A 27,977-nucleotide genomic window follows, 5' to 3' on the forward strand; every position below is an offset into this window, starting at 1 on the left:
CGGCGGCGCCATGCGGGACTACGAGGAGGTGTCCGCCTTCCTGGGCGAGTGGGGCCGCTTCCAGCGCCTCGTTTTCTTCCTGCTCAGCGCCAGCATCGTCCCCAACGGCTTCAACGGGCTCTCCATCGTCTTCCTAGCCGGCACCCCCGCGCACCGCTGCGCCGTGCCCCGCGGCGCCAACCTGAGCGGCGAGTGGCTGAACGCCAGCATCCCGCTGGAGCTGCGCGGCGGCCGGGAGGAGCCGAGCCGCTGCCGCCGCTACCGCCTGGCCGCGCTCGCCAACTTCTCGGCGCTGGGGCTGCGGCCCGGCTCCGACGTGGAGCTGGGAGAGCTGGAGCAGGAGCCGTGCCTGGACGGCTGGGAGTACAGCCGGGACGTCTACCGCTCCACCATCGTCACCGAGGTGAGGGGCGACTGAACTGGTCTGTGCTGGCAGTTTCCAGTTGCCTGAGTAGCCTCCAGGTGCTGTGTGTTAACCGGGGTGGTGTGTGTGTGCATCGGCTGCTTGATTATTTCCGTCTGATAGCAGCGTATGTACCGTGGGGAGGACAGGTCAACCCAGCACCATGGGCTTGGTAGCTCAAGGATGCCTCTGAACTCGTGACATCCACCTCTTTTTTTTTTTTCTTTAAAAAAAATAAGTCGATACAAGTCATCCTGAGTTGTGCAGGGCACAGCAGCAGGATGCAGCAAGGCGCTGTGTCGATGCTGTGTCCGACAGGAGCTGAACTTTGCCGTGTGCCAGCTCTGCACCTGCTGGGAACGGGCCAAATCCTGGCCACCCCAGTGTGTCCCACCAGCCGGCAGGGCACCGAGCTACATGAGGCTGTGCTGGTTGTCCTTGGGTCAGAGGAAAGCTCTGCAGACAGACCCGCGGGCACTGGTGGCTTAGGATGCAAGGAAATACTTAAATTACAAAATGTAGAGAGTTTTTTGTTTTTTTTTTTTTTTCATAAGTCTTGTAAACCCTTTGTGCAGTCCAATTTCCTCTTTGTAGCTGGGAACAAGTTTTACAGAACTGTAGCTATTTTCTGCTCAGAGGCCTGTATTCCTTGCTTTGCAAAGGTGATGGTGATGGATGTTCGAGTGCTTAATGACCACCAGCTGATCTGAGCACAGAAGCCTTCCTCAGGAGAAGCTGGGTGAGGAAGGGAGCACAGAGAAGCGAGGACAGGGCAAAACCTGAATTGTTGAAAACTTCCCTTGAGCATGCACATCCTCGGGGCTTGGGTTGCGTTTGACAGCTGGCACAAGGCATTGCCTCACCTGTTACAGAAGAATTGCTTTCTTCATGAAGTGAAAAACTGCTCTGAATTTCTAGATCCTGGTCGTTAGTGAAATGTATGGTTGTGAAAAGCTGAGGCAGTCTTAAGACAGCATAAGGCAGTTTGCATTTTCTAGACTTAGGCAATTCACAGGCGAACATAGTGGTTTTGTCCCGAGTGCCCTAATAGCGAGGTTGGCCTGGCTGAGGCATATTTTGTCAGCGCTTTGTGTCTCTGCAGCTTCTTCACTGAGCTTTGACTGGCTGCGAGTTACAACATCCGAACTCAGAGTATCCTCCAGCAGCTTCATGATCTGTAGGGAACAGAAGCTGCTAACATTTCGGTGAGACTCTGCAGCAGCTCTCACCCGGTGGCTGTAAGGTTTGGCAGATGTGCTGCGTCTGGGGGAGGTGATGCATCGTGCACCGAGGCAGTATTTTTTCCCTTTAATATTAATGTTTCTGAGCCAGTTTTGCAACAGCTGTGGCCTTTCACATACTTACAGGTTTTCGGTGTTAAACTTGTTTAATTTGTTGGCTTGGTGCTGCTGCTTTTATGATTCACTAATCCTGCCTTTAGTTGCATATCTCTAACTTGTTGAATAATCATGAGGACCTTTGTCCCAGATTTCTGTAGCTGACACTGGGAGGGGGAAGGGGGAATTTTTTTATGAAAGGTTTTTGCACAAATCTCTCATGACTCTAGAGAAAGCCTTCAGTTACGTTTCTGCTTTTGAAGGAAAACTTAACACATTTAGTTCTCTCTTCAGTTGAAGGGGAACTTTCTTTTTTCAAGCAGACTAACAGCACAATGCCGTTAGCTAGTCTGGAGTATTCAACCAGGAACAAAATCCCTTTTCATCTTTTACTTCTTGAGATACTGTGGCTTGAGGGGTATGAAAAGTTTTCCTTTAGTCAGAGTAACCATCTGTGTCATTCTTATTCCTCCCTAAGTCCCATAAAAAAAAAGAATGTAATCACAATAAAAGTTTACATATGGGACTGAAAGATATATAAACTGGGGTAATTAAGGGAAAAGGCTAACTCCCAGTCATGTCTACGAAAGCTTAGTGTTTGGTTAGGGTCTATACTGAATAACTGGGAACAGAACTGAGCAGTGAATTTGAGCACTAATAGACTAGAAAAAATGATATAATGAGGATATGCGAGATGACACAGCGAGTAAAACATCTTAGTTTGGGACTACTCTTACATACTGAAGTGTGGGAGTGATTCCTACAGACTGAAACTTAAACAGGTGCAGAGTTTTGTGTATGCATCTTTATTATATATTTTTTATAATTATAGAAGTATGATTGTTTATCAATTTAAAGTCAGTTCAATGCAGACATCCTTTTGTACTCCAGAGTTGCACGTTTTATGCCTCTTGCAGTCTTAACACGTTTCATTTTTTTTCAGGGGAAGGATGCTTACCCTGGGAATTACTGAAGCATCCTGAGGCCCGGTGTAGTGCTGGAGCTCTGGGTCCTGTAAGAACACAGAGAGAAAGTTCCCGTGCAGGTCTTAGGGCCCTGAGTGTTCCGGTACCTTTACATCGAGGTGGCTGTCAGACCCTTGCACTGAAGCTGTGCCAGACCTGCAGGAAACAAGGGGAAGTTGTGGTGGTGACAGCTGGAATGACACAAATGGGCCCTGTAGTACAGCTGTGTGACGAGGTTCTGATGTTCCCTTTTTGTTGGGAGACAAGGGCTGCGTTAAAAGCACAGACTTGTGATAGAAACCTTAATTTCCACAACCTTTTCTAATAGGGGAGCCAGCAGCTGAAGCATAAATCAAATCCATGTCGTCCAGGTTCAGCTCTGGCTGACGTCTTCAATCACGTTAGTGCAGTGTCCTCAGAGGCAAGAAGTCACATCAGGACTTCCACCATTTTTCATCTGTTAAAAGCAATGCATCCTCTTTTTTTTGCTGCAGGTTAACATCTGCATATTCTTCTGGCTGAAGTTAGTAGTGACAGCTGTGAGCTAGCACAGCTGTGAGTGTCAGAGCTAAGCACTAACTAAAAGGCAAAGACTTTAAATGATTAATGGATGCAAAGTCTTAGTATTAATAGTCATTGAAAGAAAAATGTGTACTTTTCAGCTCACAAGTGAGAATGAATGGCTGGCAAATGTACTAAGATCATTTAAAAATGATGAGGTTTTCGTGGTATAATTTAAGAAGCGCATAACAGGACTCTTCAGAATTGTGCTCGTAAACATTTCTAGCCTTGGAACGTAAAACAGGGTCAGTATTTTTACAGAATAATAGACTTGTAGTTCCTATAATTAAAATCTAAATAATGCTAATGTAGAGGTACTGTAGGCAATCAGTTACAGGGTATTGTTCCTATTTTGTCTTTAATTTTGGATTAAAAATCAGCTAATTTCTCAGTTTTCCTCTGTAAAACTCAAAAATAATTACAAGGGGAGAAATTGAGCATAAGGAATGTTTTGTAAATGCAAACTTCTGTTTAGAGATTAAAAGCTGTGACAGAATATCAAGAACCTCCAACTATTTGGAATATACAAGTGTATTTTCAGAGGAAAGGGTGTTTAATACTGCCCTTAGCTCTCAGCTAAGTGGAGAATATTTATAGGAGTCTAAACAAGGCCAGATTCTGCATCAATGGTTGTAAGTGCTCAGTTGTGAGACTGGGATTTGTTTATTTTTTATTTTTTTTAACCTGCCTTGATTTACAGAGAGAAGCAACTGGTAGGAGAGAGCATGTTATGTTGGATTAGCTTCAAGAATTCTTGCTAACATGTTGATTTTTAAAAAGCAAATATTAGCACACGAGACCGTCCCACTTTTTTTTCAATCATGCATGCTCTTCTCAGCAACAGAAATGTGTTTTTTTTAAAAAAACAAAAAAAAAAAAAAGAGAGGATTAAGAGGACACTGCACTGTAGCTGTAAGGTTTTTCCTTATATAACAGGTGTAACTGGGTAAGGCTTCCAAAGTTTTTAGTATTTGCTGTAGTCCTTCTTTGTGTAGGATTCTAGTACTGGTATCAGGAAAGTACAGGTGCTCCTGTAGTGGAATAATTCTCTTTACATTGAGAAACATGCTTTTTTTCCACCGTGGTCCCAAATTATATTGTTGACCTCACAATTATTTCTGTAACTTTCCAAATGTGTTTGGTAGCAGCACGTATTTGGTGGCAGTATGCATTTGCTTGCTGTGATGCTGCATCACAACAACTTCGGATGCCCTGTAGAGCTTCCCCATAATTAGACTTGCAGTTTCCATGTTCTAGTGCATTACAAGTGCTGGGCAAATTTTATGCTTAAATATGATGGGCATCTTGTCATTAGCAATTAGAGTTTTGTTAGTTGCTGTTATACCATGTTGGAAAAGATAAAAAAAATTACAGGGAAAGTTACATGGGATGAGGGGTCTGCATCAGTGTCTGGATAAGAGCCAGTGTGGGATTCAGTGCTAGTAATTCATCAACGGCCAGCTCTCCTTTCAGGGCACGTGGTATTCTGCTAGTACAATGGATGCAGAGCCTGCATGCAGAAAAAAATAAAAATAGTAGTCTGCCTCCTGGAGGTTTTGGGGGGCCTAGAGAATTTAGAAGTACGCTTTTTGCTTGGGGTGTGGCAATATCGTCAGCTGGTCTTGGGGCATCTGCCTAAACTTGCCTGGCAATTTTAGTTTGGTACCTTTATTTTTCACTTTGCAGAAGACTGTACAGAAACATTCAGCTTTAAAAAGATCAAATTTCATCTTGGAGGAGTCTGAATTTCATTGTGATTGCGGCTGGTGTGAATTTCATTGCGATTGCTGTAGATCCCAGCGTGTGAGCAGTTATTGCTGCTGGGTGTGAGGCTGCAGAGGAAGGATCGCCCTGACCTGAGAAATGTTTCAGAAAGTAGTTACACCCCAGCCAAAGGACCTGCAGGCTGCTTGGGTAAGGAGATAGGTTTAAACTGCACCAGAGGATGACCTCTTCCAAAGTTATTAAAATAAAAGGTGGTGAGAAAGCTCTGTGTCAGGGCACGAGCGTTGGGTACCGGTGTTCAGGAGCTTGGCACTTTGCAGTGTCAGTAGGTGCTGTTTGAAACAGGGCTGGAACGGGGTTTTTCTCCTGTTTGGAGCCACAGTACCTTGCTGAGGTTAGCCTTATCTTATTTACTGGGACAAAGGCCATGCTATCCAGCAGGCTCACTCAAAGAACACAAAGAAATGAAACTAGCACATGATTTAGAGCACTGGGTCACGGTGTACTGTGCTCACACAGCTCCGCCAGCAGCAGGATTCAATCAGTAACTACTCGGGATCCTTGCTCCGAGCAGTGCTGGCCTCCTAGCAGTGATGCTTCAGTGACTTCTTGGGCAATGTGCACTTCAGGGAACGGTGTGCATGCAGAGTGGCTCTGGGAGATCGATGCCCCCATCACAGACAAGCAGTAAAAGACCTGGTTGGTGAGGCGTTGAAAAGCCAAGCACTTCAGCCTACATTAACCAGCGGGGGCGAGAGGAAACAGACCTCAATGTCTGTTTCAATGGTTGTGCACGTGGAGTTCATGGCTATAAATAAGCGGTATTGCACAACCAAGGTAGTTTTCCCTTGGAAATTTAATATTGAAGTTTGCTTCGGTGCCCGGTTCGAGTGCTCTTCAGCATAACAGCTCCTAAAACCGTGTTAACAGAGGCACAGAAAAACAAGATGGTAATCAGAGTAGCGTTCGAAGGACCAGTATGTTTCCACCTGCCAACGCAAGAAGCTTCTGGCAGGGCACTGTGGCATTTTATAACTATGAACTTTTCCAAGCAACGTCTCTGCCTCAGCACTCATAAGAAAATGTTTGTTACCGGGCACAAACACGCCAGTGTCTGGCAAGCCAAGTGTTGTGCAACCTGCGTGCCAAAGTGCAGAGCGGAGGGCGGGTGAAAGGAGGCGGCTCATTCACAGGCACAGAGTGATCAGCTGGGAAATAATGACTCGTTTAGTAACGATACACTGTAAATCACCGGGCTCACTGTTTGGCTGGTTCGACTTCAGTTCTGTCACTGAAAAGGATGTCTGGTTCCTGCGGCTGCTGGAAAGGGGTGAGAAGGCGAGTCTGTTACTGCAGGATGCCTGCTGGGAGTGGTGGTTGAGCTCCTGATAAATGTCGCGTGAAGACACAACAACCACAGAAACCTCTGTTCTGTGGAAATATGCAGCAAATGATCATTATCAAATCTACAGTGTCCTGGTGTTGCTTTGCCAAAGCTTCTTGGCTGGATCTGGCTCTGTGAAAGGTCATCAGAGAGTCGCTCAAACTTTCTTTAGTCTACAAGGAATGAAGCGTTTGTTGAATAAACACAGATTTAATCATAAATACGTTAATTACGTTTTTTAATCTACATGATATTGACAACTATAGAATCACATCTGAGTTGGAAGGGACCCACACAGGTCATCAAGTCCAACTCCTGGCTCTGCACAGGAGCACCCCAAAGTCAGACCACGTGTCTGAGAGCCTTGTACAAATGTTTCTGGAGCTCTGACAGCTTGGTGCCATGACCGCTGCCCTGGGGAGCCTGTCCCAGTGCCCGACCACTTTCTTGGAGAGGAACCTACTCCTAACACCCAGCCTGAGCTGCCCCCATCATGGCTTCATGCTGCTCCCTTCAGTCCCAGCTAGTTAAATCCCTTACAAGGATGGTGTCAATTTGGTGGCACATTAGAAAACCACAACGTTAAAAGGAGCTTCAGTAAGGATGGTGTTGGTAGGGTTTCTTGGACCCTATTCCTTTATTGAGTGTCCATCCTTCAGCAGGCAGTGTGAAACTGGAAGGGCTTTGGGAATAAGTGCAAGAGTGAGGTTGAGGACTGCGAAGTCTGATAGAAGACAAAGAAAACCACAGTCATATTTATCAAAGGAGTGGTTAAGAAATGACTTGAATACAGTTACAAATTGGGAAAAGGTGTGTTCTGCTTGCTCCTGTGACCTTAAACAAATACGACTTCATCCATAAGGATTATAATTAAGACAGTCTAATGGTTGGCGGCTTAAGTTGCACAAACACAGGTGAGAGTAAGTCTTTATGAAGGAGGATAATTCATCTCTAGGAAAACTTCTTGTAATTCCAAACTAGATGCTATTCCATGAAACAAGGGGTTGTTTCGGTTGGGTTTTTCCCTGGGGATCTCGGAGGCACAGACAGCAGTGTCCATTCAGTCACTTGCAGTGATTACCCAGCCCTAAAATGTGCACTATGGTATGGTGAGCTATGAAAAACTGTGGGTTGTGAGCTTCCTACAGCCAAAGGCTTAACGATAAGGAGACAAGGAGGCATGAAAGATATAACCCTGAAAGAGAGAAGGAAAAAGCTGTTTCCTGTGGGCATTCAACATTCGGCTGGCAAGCAGATGCTGGCATTATGGTGTGGCAGACCCTCAGCACACCAGGGACCCCGGCAGCCTGGTTTCCTATGGGGCAGATCAAAGCTTTGAGCACTGCTCCAGTACAGATTTTAAAAACAAAGGAACAAAAAACCCCATGAGTGAAACGCCCAGTACTGAATTGTTCGTAAGCTGGGGCTGAGGGGGATTAGTTTTATGCCCAGTGTAAATATTTTCGTCTTGACCTGCAAATCGACCTGTAAATATTTTCATTTTCAGCGCAAATTGGAAACTAAAAAATTTCCATCACTAAAAGGCTGAAAGGGCCCCTGTGGGGGGTGTTTGAATAACGGAGGCTGGCAGGGTTTGGCCGCACATCAGAAGTGCTGGGTGCCTCCAGATCCCGGGGGCTGCATCACCTCCTGCCCCCCGAGAGCAGGACGGGGGCGCTGGGAGCTGCTCCAGCCACAGCACAGCAGTGAGGGAAGGGACAAGGAGGCAGCCCTGCTGTTTTTGTCCTTTCTTCTAATATTTACACGCTTTTTTTCCCCAATAACACAAACAGAATTATAGACTCTCAGTCATAGCTGTTGACACTGATACAAAAATAACACGACCGCTGTTTCAGAACCATGTGAAGCAGGAAGTGATTGCAAGCCAGTGCCGTCTTCGTTTAATAGGTATCTTTATTTCCTCCTCTTTTTGCCAAGATTTGTTTTCATTTTTGACGTCTCAGTTTGCTTGGTGCGTATTTCAATTTGTATTCTGAAGATTACAATTGACACTTTCCCAAATAACTTGAATGTGGATTTTGCAGGTGTCTGCTGCAGACCCGTGCTGTGTAACGAGCTGCAATCTGCAATTAGGTCCCCAGCAAGCAGTGGATCTCCAGTCTCTCTCAAAGCCATATTAAAATATAATAAAGAGGAGGCATTTTTTCCTATACTTCTGACTGTATAGTTCAATTCCTCGTAAATTAGAAGTGTAAATTTTTAACAGAGGACTTCCCCATCAGCAGGAAACTAAAGCTTCGAGTCTATTCTCAAACAGCTGCTTGAGGGGCTGCAGAGCCTTTGAAGGCAAGCACGAGGAAACTGTTAGCCACGCATATGTGTGTGAGTGATCATGCCCAAAACTCAGGTTTTTGTAGAGCTAAATCTGTTCCGTAGGTTGGCTGCTCATTTCTTTTGTGGAGGTTTTCTTTCCAAAGGGTACGTTTTCACCTGGGTTAAGCTGTACGTGGAAGGAGAGGGGGGATTCCTGTTCGTTGGAAGGCTTTCATGTTCTCTCTCCTTGCAGTGGAACCTCGTGTGTGACAACGACTGGAAGGGACCCCTGAGTACCTCCTTGTTTTTTGTGGGAGTCCTGCTGGGATCTTTCATTTCGGGACAACTCTCAGACAAGTAAAGTATATACACCAAACTTGCTGGCTCCTTGATACTGTTTTGCAAGCAATTCTTGTATGTGAAGTTTGCTCTAAGTGTCTCTCTGCCACTACTAACACATCTTAATTCTGTGACTGTCCCATCCGAGTGCACTCAGTGTGTGGGGTAAATGTCTTACCTTAGACCAGAGCATTACAAGGATTGTTAGCGGGTGTTACCTTTACCTGATTATTTTTTTCAGAGAAATCACTTCTGCAGCAAACTATTTTTGCACCAGAAAACAGGTGCAGGAGATAAGATACATATGGAAAAATCCATAATGTTCTCTTTGAATTACTTCGGACTATGTTCAGGGAGATTCCTGAGGCTTGTTTCCCTCGTTCTGAGGTCAAATTTAAAGTTCTGTTTATCAACACTTAGAGCTTCGCTTCTTCAGACTCAACGTCTGAGTCCAGTGAGCTGTGTATGTGGAAGCTGGAAAGCACGAATGCTGCTCGGCTGTGCTCCAGCAAACATTTCAGAATGGGAGCTGCCGTGAATTTCTGTGGTACAGATGGTGGCTTTACCAATTCCTGGGGAACAATACGTGGTCCTCTGATTAGTCAATTTGCTTGGAGAGTTTCTGTTTGAGACGTAATCCCCATGCTCCCAGTTTTGTAGCATCCATTCTGTTTCCTTTTCCCTTTTACATTGTGCCTCAGTCCATCAGAACTGCTAAGATCCCTTAAATTAGGTTGCTTTTTTTTTTTTTTTTAACCACTTACTGATAGTAACATCTAACAAACCTGAGCTTTACCTCTTTCTGGCCTTTTCTTTTTTCTTTTTGTAACATGCTGATCTGTGTAACGAACTCTGTGCTGCTCGAAGGAGGAACATCTACTCCTGCTCTTGCATTTTAAATAATTTTGCTCCCAGTGATTTGTCTTCCTACTCATCCTATCCCAAAGGAAGGAATAGCATTACAGCACATACCTGAAGATGACTTCTTCTGTGGCCATAAGAATATGATTTTTTTTCTTGGCCAGTGGATTTCGTAATGTATTTAGGATAGTTATGCATGTGTTATATTTCCCAGATTTTGCTTTTTTGCAGATATCTTGTATCTCCCCAGGTATACAAATGAGTAACAGTATCTTTCTCTTTCTGAAGGTATATTTCATGCTGTTGTATAATGATGTGGGGTTTTTGTTTGTTATTTTTCCTTTAAATCCATGGAAGGTTTGGCAGGAAGAATGTGCTCTTTGCAACCATGGCAATGCAGACCGGCTTCAGCTTCGTCCAGGTCTTCTCTACCAGCTGGGAGATGTTTTCAGTGTTCTTTTTGCTGGTCGGCATGGGACAGATATCTAACTACGTGGCAGCGTTTGTTCTTGGTATGAAAGCCCTGCTGGGCACAGTATGCAGTCTTTAGTCCTACGCACTTCCCTGCTCCTTTTTATACTGGCTTAGTGTTGGCTGGGTTTGCCAAGCAACACTGTTATTAAGATCGTGTTCTCACCACGCATGGATAACTCGTGCTCTCTTTGGAAATTTCCAGTGGATAGAAGTGCAATCTAAATTAATTCTGTAGCTTGCCCTACTAAAAAGGCAAAAACCAGAAACTGATCGTTTGAAACAAAATCTATCTTCTAGTTGGAAAGGTGTGTAAGATGATATTTTTCAGGGATTTGTGTTGTCCATTATGGGACATAAATGTGTATTTGATGTACAAATTTGTAAAAGAAAGTGCTGTATCCCTAAAACATCCCATGGTAAAAATTAAAAGGCGTGATAATTCTTACATCATTTGCTTTCAAGTTAACTACGGTCATATTTGATCTGATGGGAATGTGAATTACCTTATGAATCTGAGATTTCAAAAACAATAAAATGAAGTCACTGGAAATAATACCAATCACTGTCCAGAGAACCAGATGTTGGCAAGAAAATCCTTTTGGGCTAGAAAAGGCCAGCACAGCTGTGAAAACAGTGTTTAGCTAACATCAACACGTGCATTCTGCTGCAATTTATGTAATCTTCTTTGATTTCTGCAGAAACGGGAAAGATTATCTCTTTAGGAGTCTCTCGATTTGCAGATCCCAAGGTATTTTTAAAGGAAAGCATTGACCCTCTGATAGTTCATTTTAATTCTACTGCCAGTAGCCTGGCCCTTTTTATTTACCATAATCCAAAAGATTTGCATTTTTCAGGCGCAAGAGAAAAGAATTTCAGAAGGTAATACAGGTTAGAACCTAATTTAGGAAAAAAATAGATAATTTTTTTGTAGTATATCAGGTGATTTTAGCTCCTCAAGTAAAATGGGAGATTCTAAGAACGTGTAGCTAACACTTCTGTATTTCTTTCTACCTAAAGAAATAGTTATAGCCTGATTCTCTTCCCTTTGTACTTATAGTTACCTGGGTTTATGCAGGATCATGACATGAAACAGATCTGGAGTGCTTCAAATATTGGAAGGCAAAGCTGTATATGCTGTAACTACCCAATGTAGTATATTTCAAAGCCAGTTATTAAGGAATTTTTGTAAGTTATCTGGTTGCTATTAAGTTAAAATACTAATCTTCAATCTTTTTTTTTTTTTTGAACAGGCACGGAAATTCTTGGCAAATCAATCCGTGTGCTATTCTGCACACTAGGTGTTTGCATATTTTATGCATTTGGCTACATGTTGCTGCCACTGTTTGCTTACTTCATCAGAGACTGGCGGATGCTGCTGCTGGCACTTACTTTACCTGGGCTGCTCTGCATCCCACTCTGGTGGTGAGTACAAAGAAGTTATAAAACATTAGTGTTTAGAAGGAAGGTCTTGCCAACAGGTTTTTAAGATCCAGATGCTAGCCAACCTTTACCAGTGAAATTCAGGAGTGGGCAGGTAAAAAGCGTACCCAGTCTATTAAGCTACAAGTCTGCAACTTTGATCTCTGATTCATGTCTGAAAAAAATAGTGTTCATTTTCTGTAGGCTTCTAGAAAATGAAATGATTCCCTATTGAAAGGAGGAGGGGGGGGGGGGGGGGGGGGAAGGCAAAAACTCATCCTCCTGCATCAACCAAAATCAGTGAATTTTAAGAGCAGGCCTGGACTAAGAGCAGAATGAAAAATGGTTATTTTGGGAAGCTGGGCAATGGTATGGTGATACAGATATGACAAGGTGTAAAACAGTGCTTGCACACCTGTGAGACTGCAATATTTTCATCCACAGTTGGTGAAATACAACCTCTGTGATGTGACATGTAAAGTTTAAGTAGTCCACATGGTGGTGGTGTTTCTTCGCTTACACAGACTGTGTCTGATTCCATCTAGCTTCTCTTATGAAGCTGAATGACTCATGCAGATTCCACTTTCTGTAAACAGTGTCACAAACAGACAAGTCAAGAACTGATTTTATAGGCGTTAGTCACTAAGCATATACTCCTAATGTACAGAATGCTGCTTATGTGTTCACATTTCTGAATTTCTTTAATTAAACCATTTCCCCATACTTTGGAGATTTTAGTTGTTCTTATTTTCTGAATCATACTTCAGCTCTTTAGTGTTTTTTTAAATCCATGAACTCATTTTAATCTGTTCTTGTTCAGCCTACTAGTCTGCTCTTGTAAATCTGATTTCTGTTGCCTTTGCTGTAAGTTCTGCAAGGTATGGCAAGTTTTGAGCTCTTCAGGGCCTGGAACAATATGTGTTGGTCTCTGCAGCAGTGCGTTCTGTGGAAATGCTGACGCATTATTATGAACATTTCTTACAGGGTCATTCCAGAATCTCCACGGTGGCTAATCTCTCAGGGACGATTTCAAGAGGCAGAAGACATACTCCGAAAGGCTGCAAAAATTAATGGTATTACACCCCCAGATGTAATACTTGATCCTAGTGAGGTAAGATTCATTTAGCACTCAAGTCGTTTGCTAAAACTATTAATGATTACAGAAAGCAGTTAATTTCCAAACATATGAATTGAGTTATGCCTGCAGTGTGTTATGTATTTCTCAAATGGGTAGAAGTTCATCCTTTTCCTGAAATGCCTTAAAGCATAATACCCTTTAAAGCCCTTGATGTCCCAATCCTATGCAACATTCTAATGCAAACATGTTTTTTGATCCAGTTGACAGCTCTTTTCTTTTTAAACCTTTTCCATTTAAACCTCATTTCCATTTAATTTTGAGGGGAAGTAATGCATTTGATTTACCTATTGCTTTTGTATCTGACTGTATCCCGTATAAAGTCAGCAAATTAGCAGGGAGTCTAGTTTATCCCAGGGACTCAGAATGTGGTGGGCTTTCTTAGCCCACGCAGCTGACAAATGACTTGATTCTGATCTTTCAAGCCTCTGGCCACGTTGAGGAGTATGTCTTGGGACCTGGCAGAGAACACTTAATCTCCTGGTCTCTTAGCCTTTGTTTTCCTCTAGACACTGACCTTTTTGGACAGAAATGTCTGTTTTCTAGTGATTGGATCTAGATAGTAGTTATGCTCTGAACAGATTTTATGCTTGCCTAGTCTAATATAAAACTGATCCTGGCCAGTGGCACTGGAATTACTGTTCTGGTTCAATTTTCACTTAGTATTGAGGAGATCAAAACTTGAACCTCTTTAGAGTGGATGAGGAAGAAAAGATGCTGTTAACTACTCCATTTCTTCAAAGGTCTTCTTGTTTCCTCTGAGTATCTCCCCTTTGTCTGAGCAGTTGGTGGCCTTAAGCTGTTTAATCATCTCCACATTCATTCACACATCAGACAGACAAATAGTTTGCATAATCCGGGGGAATGTGGAGATCTGTAGAGTCTGTCTGGGCATGGTTGCTCAATTGTGTTCTTATTGACACTAGACATTGTCTAGCTGTTGACAGGAAAATTGATTGTCACTACCTTTGTACGTTCACTTGATTTACAAGGCCTCTCAATCAGGCTGAGCAAAATGATTAGCCATTAAACTCAAACCTGTTGCTATTGAGATTGAAAAAGCTTAATTTGGCTGGAAGGTGGCTGAGGTACAGGCAAACCTGTTTATCTAGACTGATTTGTAGATAGCAGGAATCTCCCTGGAACAGACTGAGAATGGCAGGAAAGCCTAGACCTCTGATGATGGCTCTTTCACTGGACTTTCATAAGAACACCCTTTTTTTTTTTTTTTTTTTTCCTCCCGCCCACATTCTTTCTCATGCTGTAGGGATAAAAACTTACCCCCTGCCAGCACTGTGGCAAGAGAACAGAAAACGAGCTCTGACTCCAACACTGGCTTAAGGTCACTGCGTCTGGAATGCCTCCATCTCCCATTCGCAGAAAGAAATACTGATCTGTTCCCTGTCTCTGAGTGGGGCTGGGTGAAGAAGCAGCAGAAGACAGGGGCAAGACTAGGGAACTAGTGATCCTGGGGAAGGGAGGGTGTTTACACAGTACTTATTTATGGCCAAAAAGATTAAACCAAAGCACATCAACTTTCAGAAATGCTGTTTAACGCTCAAAGGCAAATGAGCTAGATTAGCAGGTAATTGTTTAACTGCAGAACTGTTCTCTTTTTTTTTTTTTTAAAGTAAAAGTAATGCTGTGACAAAACAATCTGTGCAAAGCCATTCTTCCTCAGTGGCCTGTTTACCCTGTTCTCTCGTTTGCTTGCTGAAGCGCTGTAAAGCAGAAGGCTGGCATCTTCCCCTCAGTTTTTAGGAAATGTGTTTACACTGCAGCACGATTCTCAGAAATCTGGGCTCGCCGTGAGGCCCCACGCAGTTGGAATGAGCAGTCAGGATGGAGCAGTGCCCAGGGCTCCTGTCTGAAGCTTTCCTCAAACTGGTGCAGCACCCACAGCATTCAGGCTCTGAGCTTTCAGAACAGGGTCCAGGAGGGGACTGTCCCCAAACAGTCTGCAGAGCATAGAGCCCGGTTGGTTGGATTATCCAATATGAAGGGAATGAAAATGTTTGGGTGATAGTTTTACTCACAGCCCATCACTTTGCCCTCCCTGCCCTTGCCATAGCTTCTTGCTGTCGCATTTGGGGATTGTATTGTCTGCTTACACAGCTGCTAAAAGGCTGGGCCCTATTCCTCATCGACTGTTTAAATTTTTGCAGTGTTCCTGGTTTTGTTTTGTGCTTTGTTTGTTTTTTCCTCCCTTTTTTTTTTGTTTCCTGTTTGTTGGTTTCTTGGCAACCAGGAGTGGCAAAACTGGAGAGTACTTCAGGAGGATCATGTGGTGGATGAGAAAGGGCCACGAGCTGTAAAGCTGCCCGCAGCCTGTGCAGTGGGAGCCTTGTGCTCGGGAAGAAGGGGAAACGATCAAATGTTAAGCTTTTAATAGATCTTCTTGCCTTTAATAGAATAAATAAATGAAGATTTACGAAGGCACATACACTGAGGTTTGGAGTGCACAAGCAGCAGGCTACTGTTTTATCCTCCAGATCTGCAGAGCAAAATAGCACTTGGAAATAACTCTGACCTGATGCAGAAGTTACATAAACTGCTTGTTGGCATCAGCTCAGATGCAAGATGGTTCACAAGAGGAAATAATACATTATTTTGAGTTGAGGGACAAGACCTTAAGGGCTCCAAATCAGTCTCCAGCAATTAACTTGCCAAAAGATCACCTACCTGAATATGGAGGAGATGCTGATGAGGAATTAAGTTGACCTGGCGGTTGCTTTTGTCTTTTCATTGTGTGTTGTGTCTTGGAATGTATCCAGCTCTTCTCCTGGAAGGCCTGATGATTTAGGGGAAAAAGTGTTGCAAGCTGAACTAATGGAGTAGAGTACTGGATGTTAAATGGGACCAGGCAGAGAGAGAGTTGAGAAAAGTTTGAAGTAGCAAGTGTGCTATTTTGAAGCTACAATCTTACTTCACTTTTATCTGTAATCATTTGCACACACCAGGGAGTATGCAGTGCTAACAAAAGACATTCAGTATTTAAACATTAAGTGTAATTTGACTTTCTTGAGTCTTGGAAAATCAGAGGAGGAAGTAATCTTTGTACATATTTTTTGTGTTTGCACATAGTAGTGGTCTATCTGGTAAGAGGGATTCTTCTGATTATGAAGAGAGAAGTTGTTGCTTAAATGTTGTGAGCTGTCTTGACAGCTTGTATTTCAACAAGTGTCAGAATTAAAAATATTTCAGCAATAGGTTTTTTTTTTTTTTTCATTTTATAATTTTGAGTTGCTAAAGTGGATGCTTGTTTCTTTCTTGGGTAGGTTTCTAATAGTTAGTAGACTTGCAGATTCAGATAGAGATATAAAATCACCTAACAGAAAAATCTGGAAGATTGTCAGACCAAAACCTTGCTAACATTCTTACTCTGAAAGCATTTAAAAAATAAAACAAAATAAAACCGAGCAAGTACTTTGACAAACCCTGAAAATACACCATCTTTTGTGATGACAAATTATCACATCGAAAAAACAATTGTTCTTCAGGCATATGGTGTTGCTTTATCAGAATTTCTTGTTTTAATCAATGCGAGTTGTCCTCTCATATCACCTTTTACATATTTTAAAAAAATCTCTCCTTGTTACTCATTGTTTAGAGGTCTAAATTAAAGTCCTAAATTAAAAAATAAATAAATCTTTCCTCTTGTATAATCTTATCAAGCACAAAACTTGTTAGCATGCTTCATGGAAGAATGTCTTTGCACTGTTTACACAGACGTGGTTTTATTTTGAAGAGCTGAAAAATGTCATGGGGAAGGGAGAAGTGATGCACTGTCTTCTTGCTTGTATTCTTACAAGGAGGTTTCAAAACCAGGATAGATAATGGTGGGACTCTTCAGCTCCACAGCAGTTTGTCTCAATTTAAATACATTACTGTTAGGTCCAGCATGAGGAGTCATTTACTAAATTTATCCTGCTGCAGTTTAATCTTGTTATTTCTTGCCTCCTCTGTGGTAGATGTAGACAGTTTATCACTTTTTTGCTGGTCTTTAAAAACCATTCTTGCTCTTTTAAGACTCTGTCAGTCTTCTGGCCCTTAGGCTAAATAAGTTCTGTATTTTCAGACTTGATCATGTTTTTCAAATGTCTCATCCTTGTTTCTCTCCTCTTGTCTGGGTGCAGTTGGCTTGCATGATGCTGAAGGTGTTGAGCTCAAAACTGGATGCAAGAATGATGCCAGCAGTGGCATATAAATTATAAATGTTGTTGCTTTATAATTCAAGTATAAAAGTAACAATAAGCAGCTGCTTTATGGAGCCTCGGGCAGAGAAAATTATTACAAGTGTCAGCCTAAGTTTTAAATGATTTTAAATTAGGAAGGAGCAACTGCTTTCGCAGATACTTGGCTCTTGTGGTTATATAGCCATTTAGTTAGAAGCGAGGCACCTGTTTTGGCTCTGCAGCTTACTGAAATGGACCCAGCTGTACTCAAAATACTGGTGTGCAAGTCAGGCAGTGGACCTGTTTTCACAATAATTCTGCTTGCGTGATGTTAATGTTCTGTGCTTCTGTTTGTTTCCAGCTGCAGGATGTGGATTCCCAGAGACAACAGACATACACCATTTTGGATCTGATGAAAACCCGAAATATTCTAACTATCACAATTATGTCAGTGATTTTGTGGTAAGCGAGAATGTGATTTGGGAGTAAGTAAGCACAAAGGCAGCAAAACAGTAAGAAACTGCTCTTTGAGATATTCTGAGGAGGTACAGACAAAACTAGTTTTAGCTGGCATATCGTACACAGCAATGGAGGGGTTACCCTCAGGTACACTAGGCAGCTTATTTTAAGTAACCGGACCGTGAATGTTCTTCCATTGTGAAGTGAGGAGGAAAAAGACCTAATCTTTGGGCAGTGATCCACTTCGTGCTGTGCAGTCAGGTTTCTCTGTGTTCTGCTATCACATAAATGCTGAAGGAAAGGCAGTGCTGAGTGTTCTGTGCCTAACTCGCACCTGGACACATCCTGATCCAATGACCTCGTTTACCTTGTTGCTTGTTGGTGAAGCATAACCTTCTTCCCAGCATCTCCCACGGCACCATAGATTCTGTCAGTAGGGACAATTGTGTGTTTCCCTGGTCACGGGGAAGCCGGCTGCAGTTTAGCAGTGACACGGTTAAGATGGCTCTGTGCCCAGCCACCGAGCTCTGTCCTGTTATCCTGACCAACCCAGGCACAGAGCCATGCAAACACGACTTGGGTGCTGTCCAGCCAGAGTGGGGCATGGCAGAGAAAATCCCTGATTGTTTGGGTCTGCCAGGATGCCATACTCCTCCTCCCTGACTTAATACACAAAGCAGGGAGGGTAATGACCCAGAAACAATTTTCTCCTCCCAGAGCTTCTTGTATCCTTCTAAACATAACGAGAAGCTACTATAGGCCTCAGAAGCTGTAGAATTCAGTTGTTCAGACTGTCATGGTAAAGCTATAACCACCCGTAATAAGAACTAAATATTGTTAGATCATGAATTAACGTCACATCTCTCAGGGTGACCTGAAATAAGGAAGCATGCATGAACCTCACTCCCTCTCCATCAGCATGATTTCTGCAGTTGGTAGATAGAAAGAGGTTCAGGAGGAGGACCAATCTGTCTGATCGTGTTCTTCGCTTTCTTTCAGGATGATAATCTCTGTTGGTTATTTTGGACTTTCTCTTGACACACCCAACTTGCATGGAGATGTCTATTTAAACTGCTTCCTCTCAGCAGTGATTGAAGTTCCAGCCTACATTATTTCCTGGCTGCTGCTTCGAAATCTCCCCCGACGGTACTCAATGGCTGCTGCGTTATTCTTGGGAGGCTGTGTTCTTCTCTTCATTCAGCTGGTGCCTTCACGTATGGAACCATTGGTTGATCTCAAACATGTATGCTAGGTGAAGTCCAGTGCCGTGCATTGGGCAGATGTGGAGGGAAAGTATCTTGAGGGGATTAAATACAGACGTTCAGTTTCTATCTATGCCCTTCTTCCTTGGTTCTCAGTGCAGCTGCACTGGGAGCTCACACAACATAGCAATTCAGATTTTTAAGGGAGGGTCTTCTGCTTTGTGATCTGTTCAGATCAGCACTGGAGTCCAGTTTTGCCTTACCATACATCCCTGGCAAGGTGTTCTGGTAAAGTCCAAGTGTAAAACCAGGGCTAGACTAACTGGAGGTTAACAGGAGGCTACAGAACTTGCTTCCTAAACAACTGTTGATTACTCTTAGGGCTCATTTAAACAGTCATTGTTCAAGACAGTTGCTGTGGAAGCATTTTTGATAAGCAAAGATGCTTGTACTAATTCAGAGTTGATAGATAAAGTAATGTCTGGCAACTGCAAGGAGGGCAAAATAACATTTATTGGATATCAAACAACATACATCTTCAGGCCAGTTAGACTGAGGGCTGTGGACTCTTTCTGATAATGATGTTAAGTGTAAGTGGGGAGAAGGCTTGTTGCTTAGCACTTGTTTACAAATCAAAGAATAAACAAAAAATGAACAAGCACTGCCTTGCTTATTTTATACAGGCAATACATGAATTGCATTCTTTTTTTTCCCAATCCTTTTTTGGTTAATTGGACACTGATATGATCTATTTCAATCTTCAAATCTAACTGTCCTAGTTAAAGTCAACCCAGTGCTGTAGAATTAAATTATTGACTGGTAGCTGGGAACGTCAATGAGAAACCAGAGCAGCAAAGTAAAAATAACTTGTTTCAAATAATTAACTTTGCTCCTTGTATTAAAAAGGAATATATGGCATTGTTTGCAATAGCAACAGTCTGGCCTCTGAAATCTGAAATAACCATTTCAGCTCTTTCTGTCGTACTTATTTTTAACCTGGCAGAAAGCCCCATGCTCAAGAGGAAAATCAACATGTTTATCCTAGCTTTCTTTTTCTAAAAAAAAAAAAAGTTGCCTGTAGACATGTACAGGAAAAAAATGACATTGGATAATGGAATTAGACAGAAGTTATGCAAACACAGTGGAATTAATAGATATCATAAATTATCAGTTTTATAGAAGTTCTTACTGCATTTTGATTTCAGAGTTCCGTGCCGTATCTATTCTCCTCGTGATGCTGGGGAAATTTGGGATCACATCTGCCTTCTCAATGGTTTATGTTTACACGGCTGAGCTTTACCCAACAGTGGTGAGAAACATGGGAGTTGGAGCAAGCTCCATGGCCTCCAGACTTGGCAGCATCCTCTCACCTTACTTCGTTTACCTTGGTAAGTTAGCTAGTCTGCACGTGTGCTGGGGAGATGGTGGTAGCTGGAAGGCGTTGTTCTAGTGCTGCATGCAAGGCTTATGACAGAATGGCATCTCAATGGAAGACCTAGTAGGAGGGATGAAAAAAAAAATGAAACCAAATCAGTTTTGCTCACTTGCACTCACTCTTGAACAGTCCCAGCTTCGCAGGCACCACCACGTGTGTCAGAGAAGCCTGTCCAGCAGCACAGCACTCCAGTGCTTATGTCCTGTAGGTCCAGGATCCTTGTTCTCCACGTCATTGTAACGGGACACCAACTACCAAGTCTTACTCATGTCTCCTGGGTTGTTCTTAAGTTGGCAACCACGTGCTAGTTTTAGATGTGCTTTTGACTCAGTTCAGCCTCCCACCTCTGTGGGTCACTGGGATTTTCTGTCTTCTCGTGGTTTCCAGATCCAGGTGGCTTGTGAAACTGCAGCTAAAAAAAAAAAAAAAAGAGATCTCAAGACATCTGAACAACACACAATCATAACATAGAGAAATTTGTGTTTTATGCCTGTTGAAGAGGTGCTCACAATCTTGCTGGTTCTGTAGGGACAGCTGTCATAACTACTATTTCTCATTCTTTGAATTCCTAAAGCATGTTTAAAACAACGTGTGCTTTGAGTGCTAGGCCAAGAGGGTTTTGTTTTGTTTACTGAAAGCTGTACCTAGGTACAAATGGTATCAGTGACTTAGAACTGATGCTTGCTTTTCTTGCATTCTGCTAGGTGCCTATGACAGGTTCCTGCCTTACATCCTGATGGGGAGCCTGACTGTGCTATCAGGAATCCTGACTCTATTTCTGCCAGAAAGTTATGGTATGCCTCTTCCTGACACAATTGAGCAAATGCTGTTGGTGAAAGGGTAAGTGTTGCCTCCTGATTTTAATCCTTCTGATTTTAATACATCTGTTTTATCTATAAATGTACGTGCACGCCTATGCATATGTTCCCTTGTATAGAGCCTTGCTGAAGTACTTGGTTTGCTGTATAAAAGCATACTAGCAATAGGAAAGGCTAGTTCTATAGAGACTATTGGGGTCACAGCACAAGTAATTAAGGACCAGTGTGCCTGTATACCACAGAAGCTGCTGGTTAAAAGTTGGCTGTGCATTTTAAAGAATTCTAAGAGTTATAGCAATGACTGAAGAGTTGTAAAAAATTGTCTACAAAATACTGTTCTGGGGAGAGATGGGATCCACCACACTAGGAGGAGCAAAGGTGTCTTTGCCAGCAGGGCGGCTGGCCTGATAAGAGGTCTTTAAACTAGTAGCAGCATGGGAGAAGCATTTACCAGCAGTCTTGTGAGGGACTTGTGGACAGAGTTAACCTTTTATGAAGGAAAGGGAATGCAAAATCAACAAAAGAAGGCTGTTAAATGGGATAACCCCCTGCGTTTGCATGTAAGCAAGGAAATGCCTACAGGGTATTGTTATGGGGAAGGGAGGTGGGTGGGGGAAAAGACAGCTTGCTGGGGTGCCTCTGTGAGGTACCTGTACACTAGTGCACACAGCTTGGGGAATAAACACGAGGAGTTAGAGTTGTGTGTGCAGTTGCAGGGCTACAGTCTTATTGGAGTCACGGAGACAAGGTGAGACGGCTCCCATGACTGGAGTGTTGCAGTGGAGGGATACAGGCTCTTTAGGAAGGACAGACTGGGACAGCGTGGAGGTCGAGTCACCCTCTGTGTGAGAGCAGCTGGAAGGAATGGAGCTCTGCCTCAGGATGGATGAGCCGTAAAGATTAAGGGTAAGCGTTACAGAGCAGAGCAGTACGGGTGACGTGTCGGGCATCTGCTGTAGGCCACCCAACAAGAAAGAGTAAGTGGATGAGATTCTCTACCGACAGCTGGAATTAGCCTCATGTTCACAGACCCTGCTCATCATGAGGGACTTCAACCATGCCAACATCTGCTGGAGGACCAACACAGCAAGGTGTCAGTGATCTAGGAAGCTCCTGGAGGGCATTGATGACAGCTCTCTGACCCAAATGGTAGAGCGAAAAAGGAAGGGTGATCTGCTAGACCTTGCACTCACAAACAAAAAAGTACTCGTTGGAGATGTGAAAGTCAAAGGTCGAAGGCAGCCATGGATACAGTGGCCATAAGATGGTAAAGCTCAGGATCCTGAGAGGAGTAAGCAGGGTAAAAAGCAAGATCGCAACCCTGGGCTGCAGGAGAGCAGAGCCTCTTCAGGGAGATACTTGGAAGAGTCTCAGAGGATAAAGCCCTGGAGAGAAGCATAAGGAAGATGGTTAATATTCAGGAATCACCTCCTCCAAGCTCAAGACTGGTCCATCCCAATGCAAGGGTAAACAGGCAAAAATGCCAAGAGTCTGCATGAACAAAAAGCTCCTGGCAAAACAAATACAAAAAACATTTATACAGGCAGTGGAAACAGGGACAAGTAATCTGGGAAGAATCTAGAGACACTGTCCAACCATACAGAGATGCAATTAGATTATCCTTCCCCTCTGTTCCACGCTGGTGAGGCCCCACCTGGAGTTCTGTGCCCAGTTTGGGGCTCCCCTGTACAAGAGAGAGACAGACAGGCTGGAGAGAGTCCAGTGAAAGGCCACCAAGATGGACTGAAGCATCGCTCCTGCGAGGAAAGGCTGAGAGAGCTGGGACTGTTCAGCAAGGAGAAGAGAAGGCTCGGGGGAGTTTTACCAAGGTATATAAATAACTGCAGGGAGGGTGAAAGAGGATGGACCCAGGCTGTTTGCAGTGATGTCCAGTGATATGCCCATTGCCTCTTGTCCTACTGGCACACACTAACATCAGGAAACACTTTTTGTGCTGTGTGGGTGGCAAACCACTGCCACAGGTTGCTCAGAGAGTCTGTGGGGTCTCCGTTCTTGGAGATACTCAGAAGCTGCCTGGATGCATGCTCTTGGGCGAGCAGTACCAGGTGCCCCTGCTTGAGCTGCGGTTGGACCAGAAGGACCCAGAGCTTCCTCCAGCAGCCTGTGGTTCTGAGAAGAGGGAAGGACTTGCCTAGGTATTGTCAGGTACCCAATTAGCTTTGGTAATTTAGTTTATAGTTCTGTTGAAGATGCAAAAGCTTGACTACAAGCCTAGACCCTCTTCCCAAGTGTGTGTTGTAAAATGTACCTCGTTAGGCTCCAAATCTGTTGTTCTGCTATGAGGACCAAATAAAAGTACATGAGGCATGCATTTGTAAAAGTTTTTTGCTTTAAATATTTGCTTTTTTTTAATGGGCTTTATTTTTAGTCTGTATGTTTTCAGTAGTTCTGCAATATCAAACTGTTATGAAATAATTTACTTTTTCTAGGTTCTTAAAGTCATTTAAGTAATGGCGAAGGGCTGAATTCTTCCAGTTTAGTTCAGCTAACCTAAAAAAAGCATTGGGAGTTTGGCCTTCTGCCATGGCTCTAATCAGAGATAATACATAAGCACACACCCCTTGTTAGAAAGGGACCTGTCCAACTAAGTCAACAGAATATTAAAATTAGGAGTCAGTAATGTCAAGTAGGTTTCAGGATATCAAAGACTTTTTTTCTGTTCTCTCATTCATTGATTTTTTTCCAGATTGGAATACAGGCCTGCATCTACAAGGAATTCAAAGGATGAAGAAGAAAATCCAGAGATTTTTAAGAGCACAGCTTTTTAATGAAACTGTCTGCTTCCTGGTGGATTGAAAGTTAAATGGACTTTTCTTCTAATATTCCTTCTAGAACAGGCTAGTGGCAACACTTCTTCCTGCAATTTTAACCTTATTTATAAATTTAAGCACTGTGTTCCAAACATTCTCATTTTCAATGGCCATAAATACTGTGTAGCCTTCAATGAGATTTTCAGCCGCCTTAATGCATTAGTACCATGGAACAGTATCTGGTCAATCCTTTGTAAGTGTGTAGTTCAGCTGAACAATACTTGAAAATGAGTTCGAGGGCTAGCAGAGCACCTGGATTCATCAGTGAGCCTTCTCCAGAGCTGATGCCCATCAAGAATTTAAAATAGTTAGAAAAAGCTGCTAATTGGTTTTGAATCCTTGACTTCCGTCTCTGGACAGAAAACTTATTTATTATAGTAAAGGTTATGAAAACATGCCTTTGTTATCTTAAGTGACTTTACACGTGCTGAATTTGGTAACAGATTCAGAAAGATGCAAAGAAAGATTTTTGAGAAGGAATTCTAACTTGAAATGTTTCAACTCAGCATAGTGAAAGGATAGTCTTGCACAAAATACCTGTAGCATTGAAGCTTTGCTCACAAAATCCACTGGAATCCAATGCTGGTTTTCAACTACATATGTCTGATGAAGTTGTTTACATCTGACACTGGAATGTGGCCTGATTTGAGGCTGTATTTATTTTAAATGATGCAAAAGGTTTCATCTGTGTGTGTAGAGGCTCTTGTTCGTTTGGAGTTCTTCCTTTTTGATGAGTGTTGGAAATTTACTGTCTGAATTGTTTGTTTGTTTTTTAAATGTTCTGTGCAATTTGGGATGATGGAAGTGATTCTCCTGTCCTTGTTCTGTCCTTTCCACATACATGCACATCCACATACTATCAATAATCCACGCCACTCCATTGACCTCATGGTAAAATTTACCAGGAACAACGTTTAGAATATGTTTGACCACTGGTTCTTGATTCTCAAGTGCCAACGGTTTGATTCCTGTGAGGTCTGTTACTTCACTTAACTCATGTTAATTGTGTGTGTGAATTTCTTAAAGGAAAAGAAAAATCATGTTGAAAATCTGCCAAGAAATTATTCCTTGGGTCATAGAAGCACCTTTGGCACTACCTGTGTTTCTTTAAATACATACAATATACACCTACGCACAGTTTCGTTTGTGCCATCCTGAACTTGCATTACTTAATACTGTGACAGATGTGTATGGTGAAAGCATTTATCTGTGGCATTGTTTGTGTTTTGTCCTGTCTTATAACAACTGAATAAACAGAACCTGAACCTGTATAGTCCAAGCTGTTAGGGGCCTTACTTTCTAGTTGCAGCAGCAGTTCATGCAGTTGAACAGCTGAATTGCCAATACTCTGTGTCCTGTCCTCTCTAACCAGGCTGCAGCAGCTGGCTTGGTGCAGGTCTGTGCCCTCTGGACTGCTCGTCTGGGAAGCAAGAAGGCAGAAATTCTGCACAGACTGCAGTCTTTGGGTTTGTGTTTTACACTCTTCCTACCAATGTCTTAATCTGCAGGGCTTGCTCTTCTTTCCCTGCATCTTCTCACCTAATTGTTCAACATTTTAACTTCTGGATGCAGCAGGAAGCTGGCCAGCATCACCAGGCCACAGAATGATATGGAGAAGCTTACTTTTGTCATACTGCCAGCTCTTCTGAGGAGAGAAATCCCAAAGTTCCAGCAGGTTCAGTTTCATTCCTGTTTGGAAGATAGAGAGGCACTTAACAGATGAGTTTAAAATGGAGTGCATAATTTGAAAATGGTGCATATGTTGAGAGCCTGAATTTTGCAAGCTTCACTGCACATCACTTAATGGCCTTGAAGTGAGCAAACAAATGTCAGGAGAGGGCATGAATCAGCCGGGCTTCCTGGTGGTGGGAACATCCCTCATCCAAAAGTCATGATAGAATTTGTCAGGTTTCCCACCTTGCACCTTTTCTGGAAAATTTTAGACCGTATTCTTACATATGCAACAAACTCAGTGCAAATATATTTTTGTAAGCCTTATCTCTTTTAAACTGATAGGAACTGGAGCATCCAGAAGCAGCTGCTTTTTTGTGTCGTATATAGAAGAAATGTGATCACCACAGGAATTTGAGGCAAAGCACAATTAGCTGCAACTTCCTTGTGATGAGTTTGCCAATGTAAACAACTGTGTCCCATAAGCCTCTTCCTGTAAACTGTTTCAGAAAATATCCTGAGATGTAAAATACAAGATACGTGCTTGTCTGACACATGATCTATTATAGAAATTCCTGTTAAAGTCCATCTAACATCTGATTTAGCTGTTATTTTTAATCCACTGTGTCAACCAGGTATGTGCCTGATAGTCTTTTGTTCTTGAATATTTGAGTACTCTAATGTTTACTAAACAAGGGCTGGGGTTTTTTTTTGTTTATTTTTGGTGCAACCTAATTGGGGAATTTTCTGGTTATGACTAACACTGCAAAACACAATGGCAAGCTCTGTGTCACAAAATACACTTTCTTCCTTGCTAATCTTAAAAGTAAGAAGTGTGACTCAGAAACGATGTATTTAATATAGCATCCTGGGTTATTTTCTGTTTACTTTGCTGTCCTGCACTGATCCTCAGGCTTATCTCTAAAACAAGTTCCTTGTTTAAAGCAAGTTCCTTGTTTTAGTGTGTAGTCACAATCCAGCAACTAAGTATTTCCAGAAGAACTCAAGGGACTATTTTAATAGCATCAACAGGCAGGCGATGTGATCTGTGCAAGACGTAGATTAAATGAACTGAACCAGTAGTTAGCAGGTGTTAGAGTGACATCAGTACTGGCAACGAGTCAGATCTATGACACTAACTGTGGCTGTGGGTAGCCGTGGAACAAAGCATTGGTGCTGCACAGTACCATGGTTTGGGATGGTGCTCACTGACTGCAACCTTACCAGACATGGCTTACTTCCAGTATTGTCTGGGGTGGTGTTTCCCTATAGACATGTCCTTGGCGTGTCACTTTGTGTTACAGGGATGCGAAGCAGGACTGGGACCTGTTTTCTGAGACCCTTCTGTAAATGGACTGCTGTTATAACTTCAGGCTGAATGTTTGCAATGCCCATAACCTGTGTTTCAACAGCAGAGACTGCTGGCTAGGTGAAATTATCTGCTGCTAGAGAACCACGCATGTTACAGGGCCTTCACCAAGGAAAACAGTATTAAGGCCTTGACCTGGGAACTAGGGTGTCTTCATTCATAGCTCTTTGACTGACTCTTCTCATCACCTCGGGCAAGTTGCACAATCCTGTGACTGGTTTCCTTGCATGCAAATGGAAATACCGTTAGCTCAAAAGGTACCACAACTTCTTCAGTCACTTGTTCATGCAAAACAGTCAGATGTCACAGAATTTTCTGGATCGACTCTTCAGACTTTGAATGCAATCCTCACAACAGCATTATCTGGTAATTCATCTTTCAGAAGCAGGCAGGTTTGGGTCACTTCTGACACTGCATTTTAAGAGGTGTGAGCACCTGCTCCTGTGCTTTCAAATTATGGTTTGAAAGAATAAAGCTCAGGGAGGTGGTGCATAGACCGGGGAATGGGACTGCAGTAAGTCAGGGCAAGGGTTGGGCTCTGAATGCTTATTCATGTTATTTTAATTGCACAACCCTTTCTCGGTTTGATGCGGAACTGCCTTCAGCCTGCTGCCTGTGAGGAGGAGCATTCTTTACAACTTTCTCTGTGTACCTAACCACATTGTAAAAATAGTTTTTATCCAGGAGACTTCCATTTTGAGATACGGTGATACCAGTACTGAATTGCTGAGCTCATGGAATCCGAGATGAACGTGAGTTACACCCAGCTCTGTTTACAGCCACTCATGTTTCACCCATGGGGGCTGTTCTTGGTTGTGCTCTCCAGAGACCTATGTACAGTAGGCACCTGCAGAAGTTGTTGGGACTGTCTCCGAATAAACTTGTATTTCACTATTTGTAAAATAGGGCCTTAACTTGCAAACCATTTTCTTAAAACTTAGAATCAGCTTAGGCAGCATAACGCATTGGTTACACGTGCCTTTGGGAGTACTTCAACCTCCTAGTGATGGTCACAGCCTTGTACATAAAAACACGTGGAAATTTCTTTTAAGAATGTAAATATTCCTAGCTGTAACTAAATTGATTCTTACACTTTTATATATATATATATATAGAAAAATGCTTGTTGTTTGTAAAATT

The 27,977-nt window shown here is 42.8% G+C and overlaps 1 protein-coding gene across 2 annotated transcripts; it reads left to right on the forward strand.

Annotated features, from left to right (window-relative positions):
• Positions 1-10: 10 nt before the first annotated feature.
• Positions 11-27,949, forward strand: LOC311214488 (organic cation/carnitine transporter 2-like; the record flags this gene model as incomplete). 2 transcript variants are annotated; one of them, XM_084295078.1, is made up of 10 exons in its annotated part: positions 11-403; positions 8,903-9,006; positions 10,207-10,361; positions 11,574-11,745; positions 12,727-12,853; positions 17,414-17,514; positions 18,511-18,725; positions 19,919-20,101; positions 20,853-20,988; positions 23,674-27,949. In XM_084295078.1, the coding sequence occupies 10 exons, from the start codon at positions 11-13 to the stop codon at positions 23,753-23,755; spliced, it is 1,668 nt and encodes a 555-aa protein (XP_084151204.1). In that variant the 3' UTR covers positions 23,756-27,949. The 2 variants fall into 2 exon arrangements, with proteins under 2 accessions (XP_084151204.1, XP_084151203.1); XM_084295077.1 differs by lacking the exon at positions 23,674-27,949 and adding an exon at positions 21,677-21,992.
• Positions 27,950-27,977: the final 28 nt, after the last annotated feature.

This window comes from Netta rufina (genome assembly GCF_964035555.1).
Source record: "Netta rufina genome assembly, chromosome: 14".
Classification (NCBI taxonomy): Eukaryota; Metazoa; Chordata; class Aves; order Anseriformes; family Anatidae; genus Netta; species Netta rufina.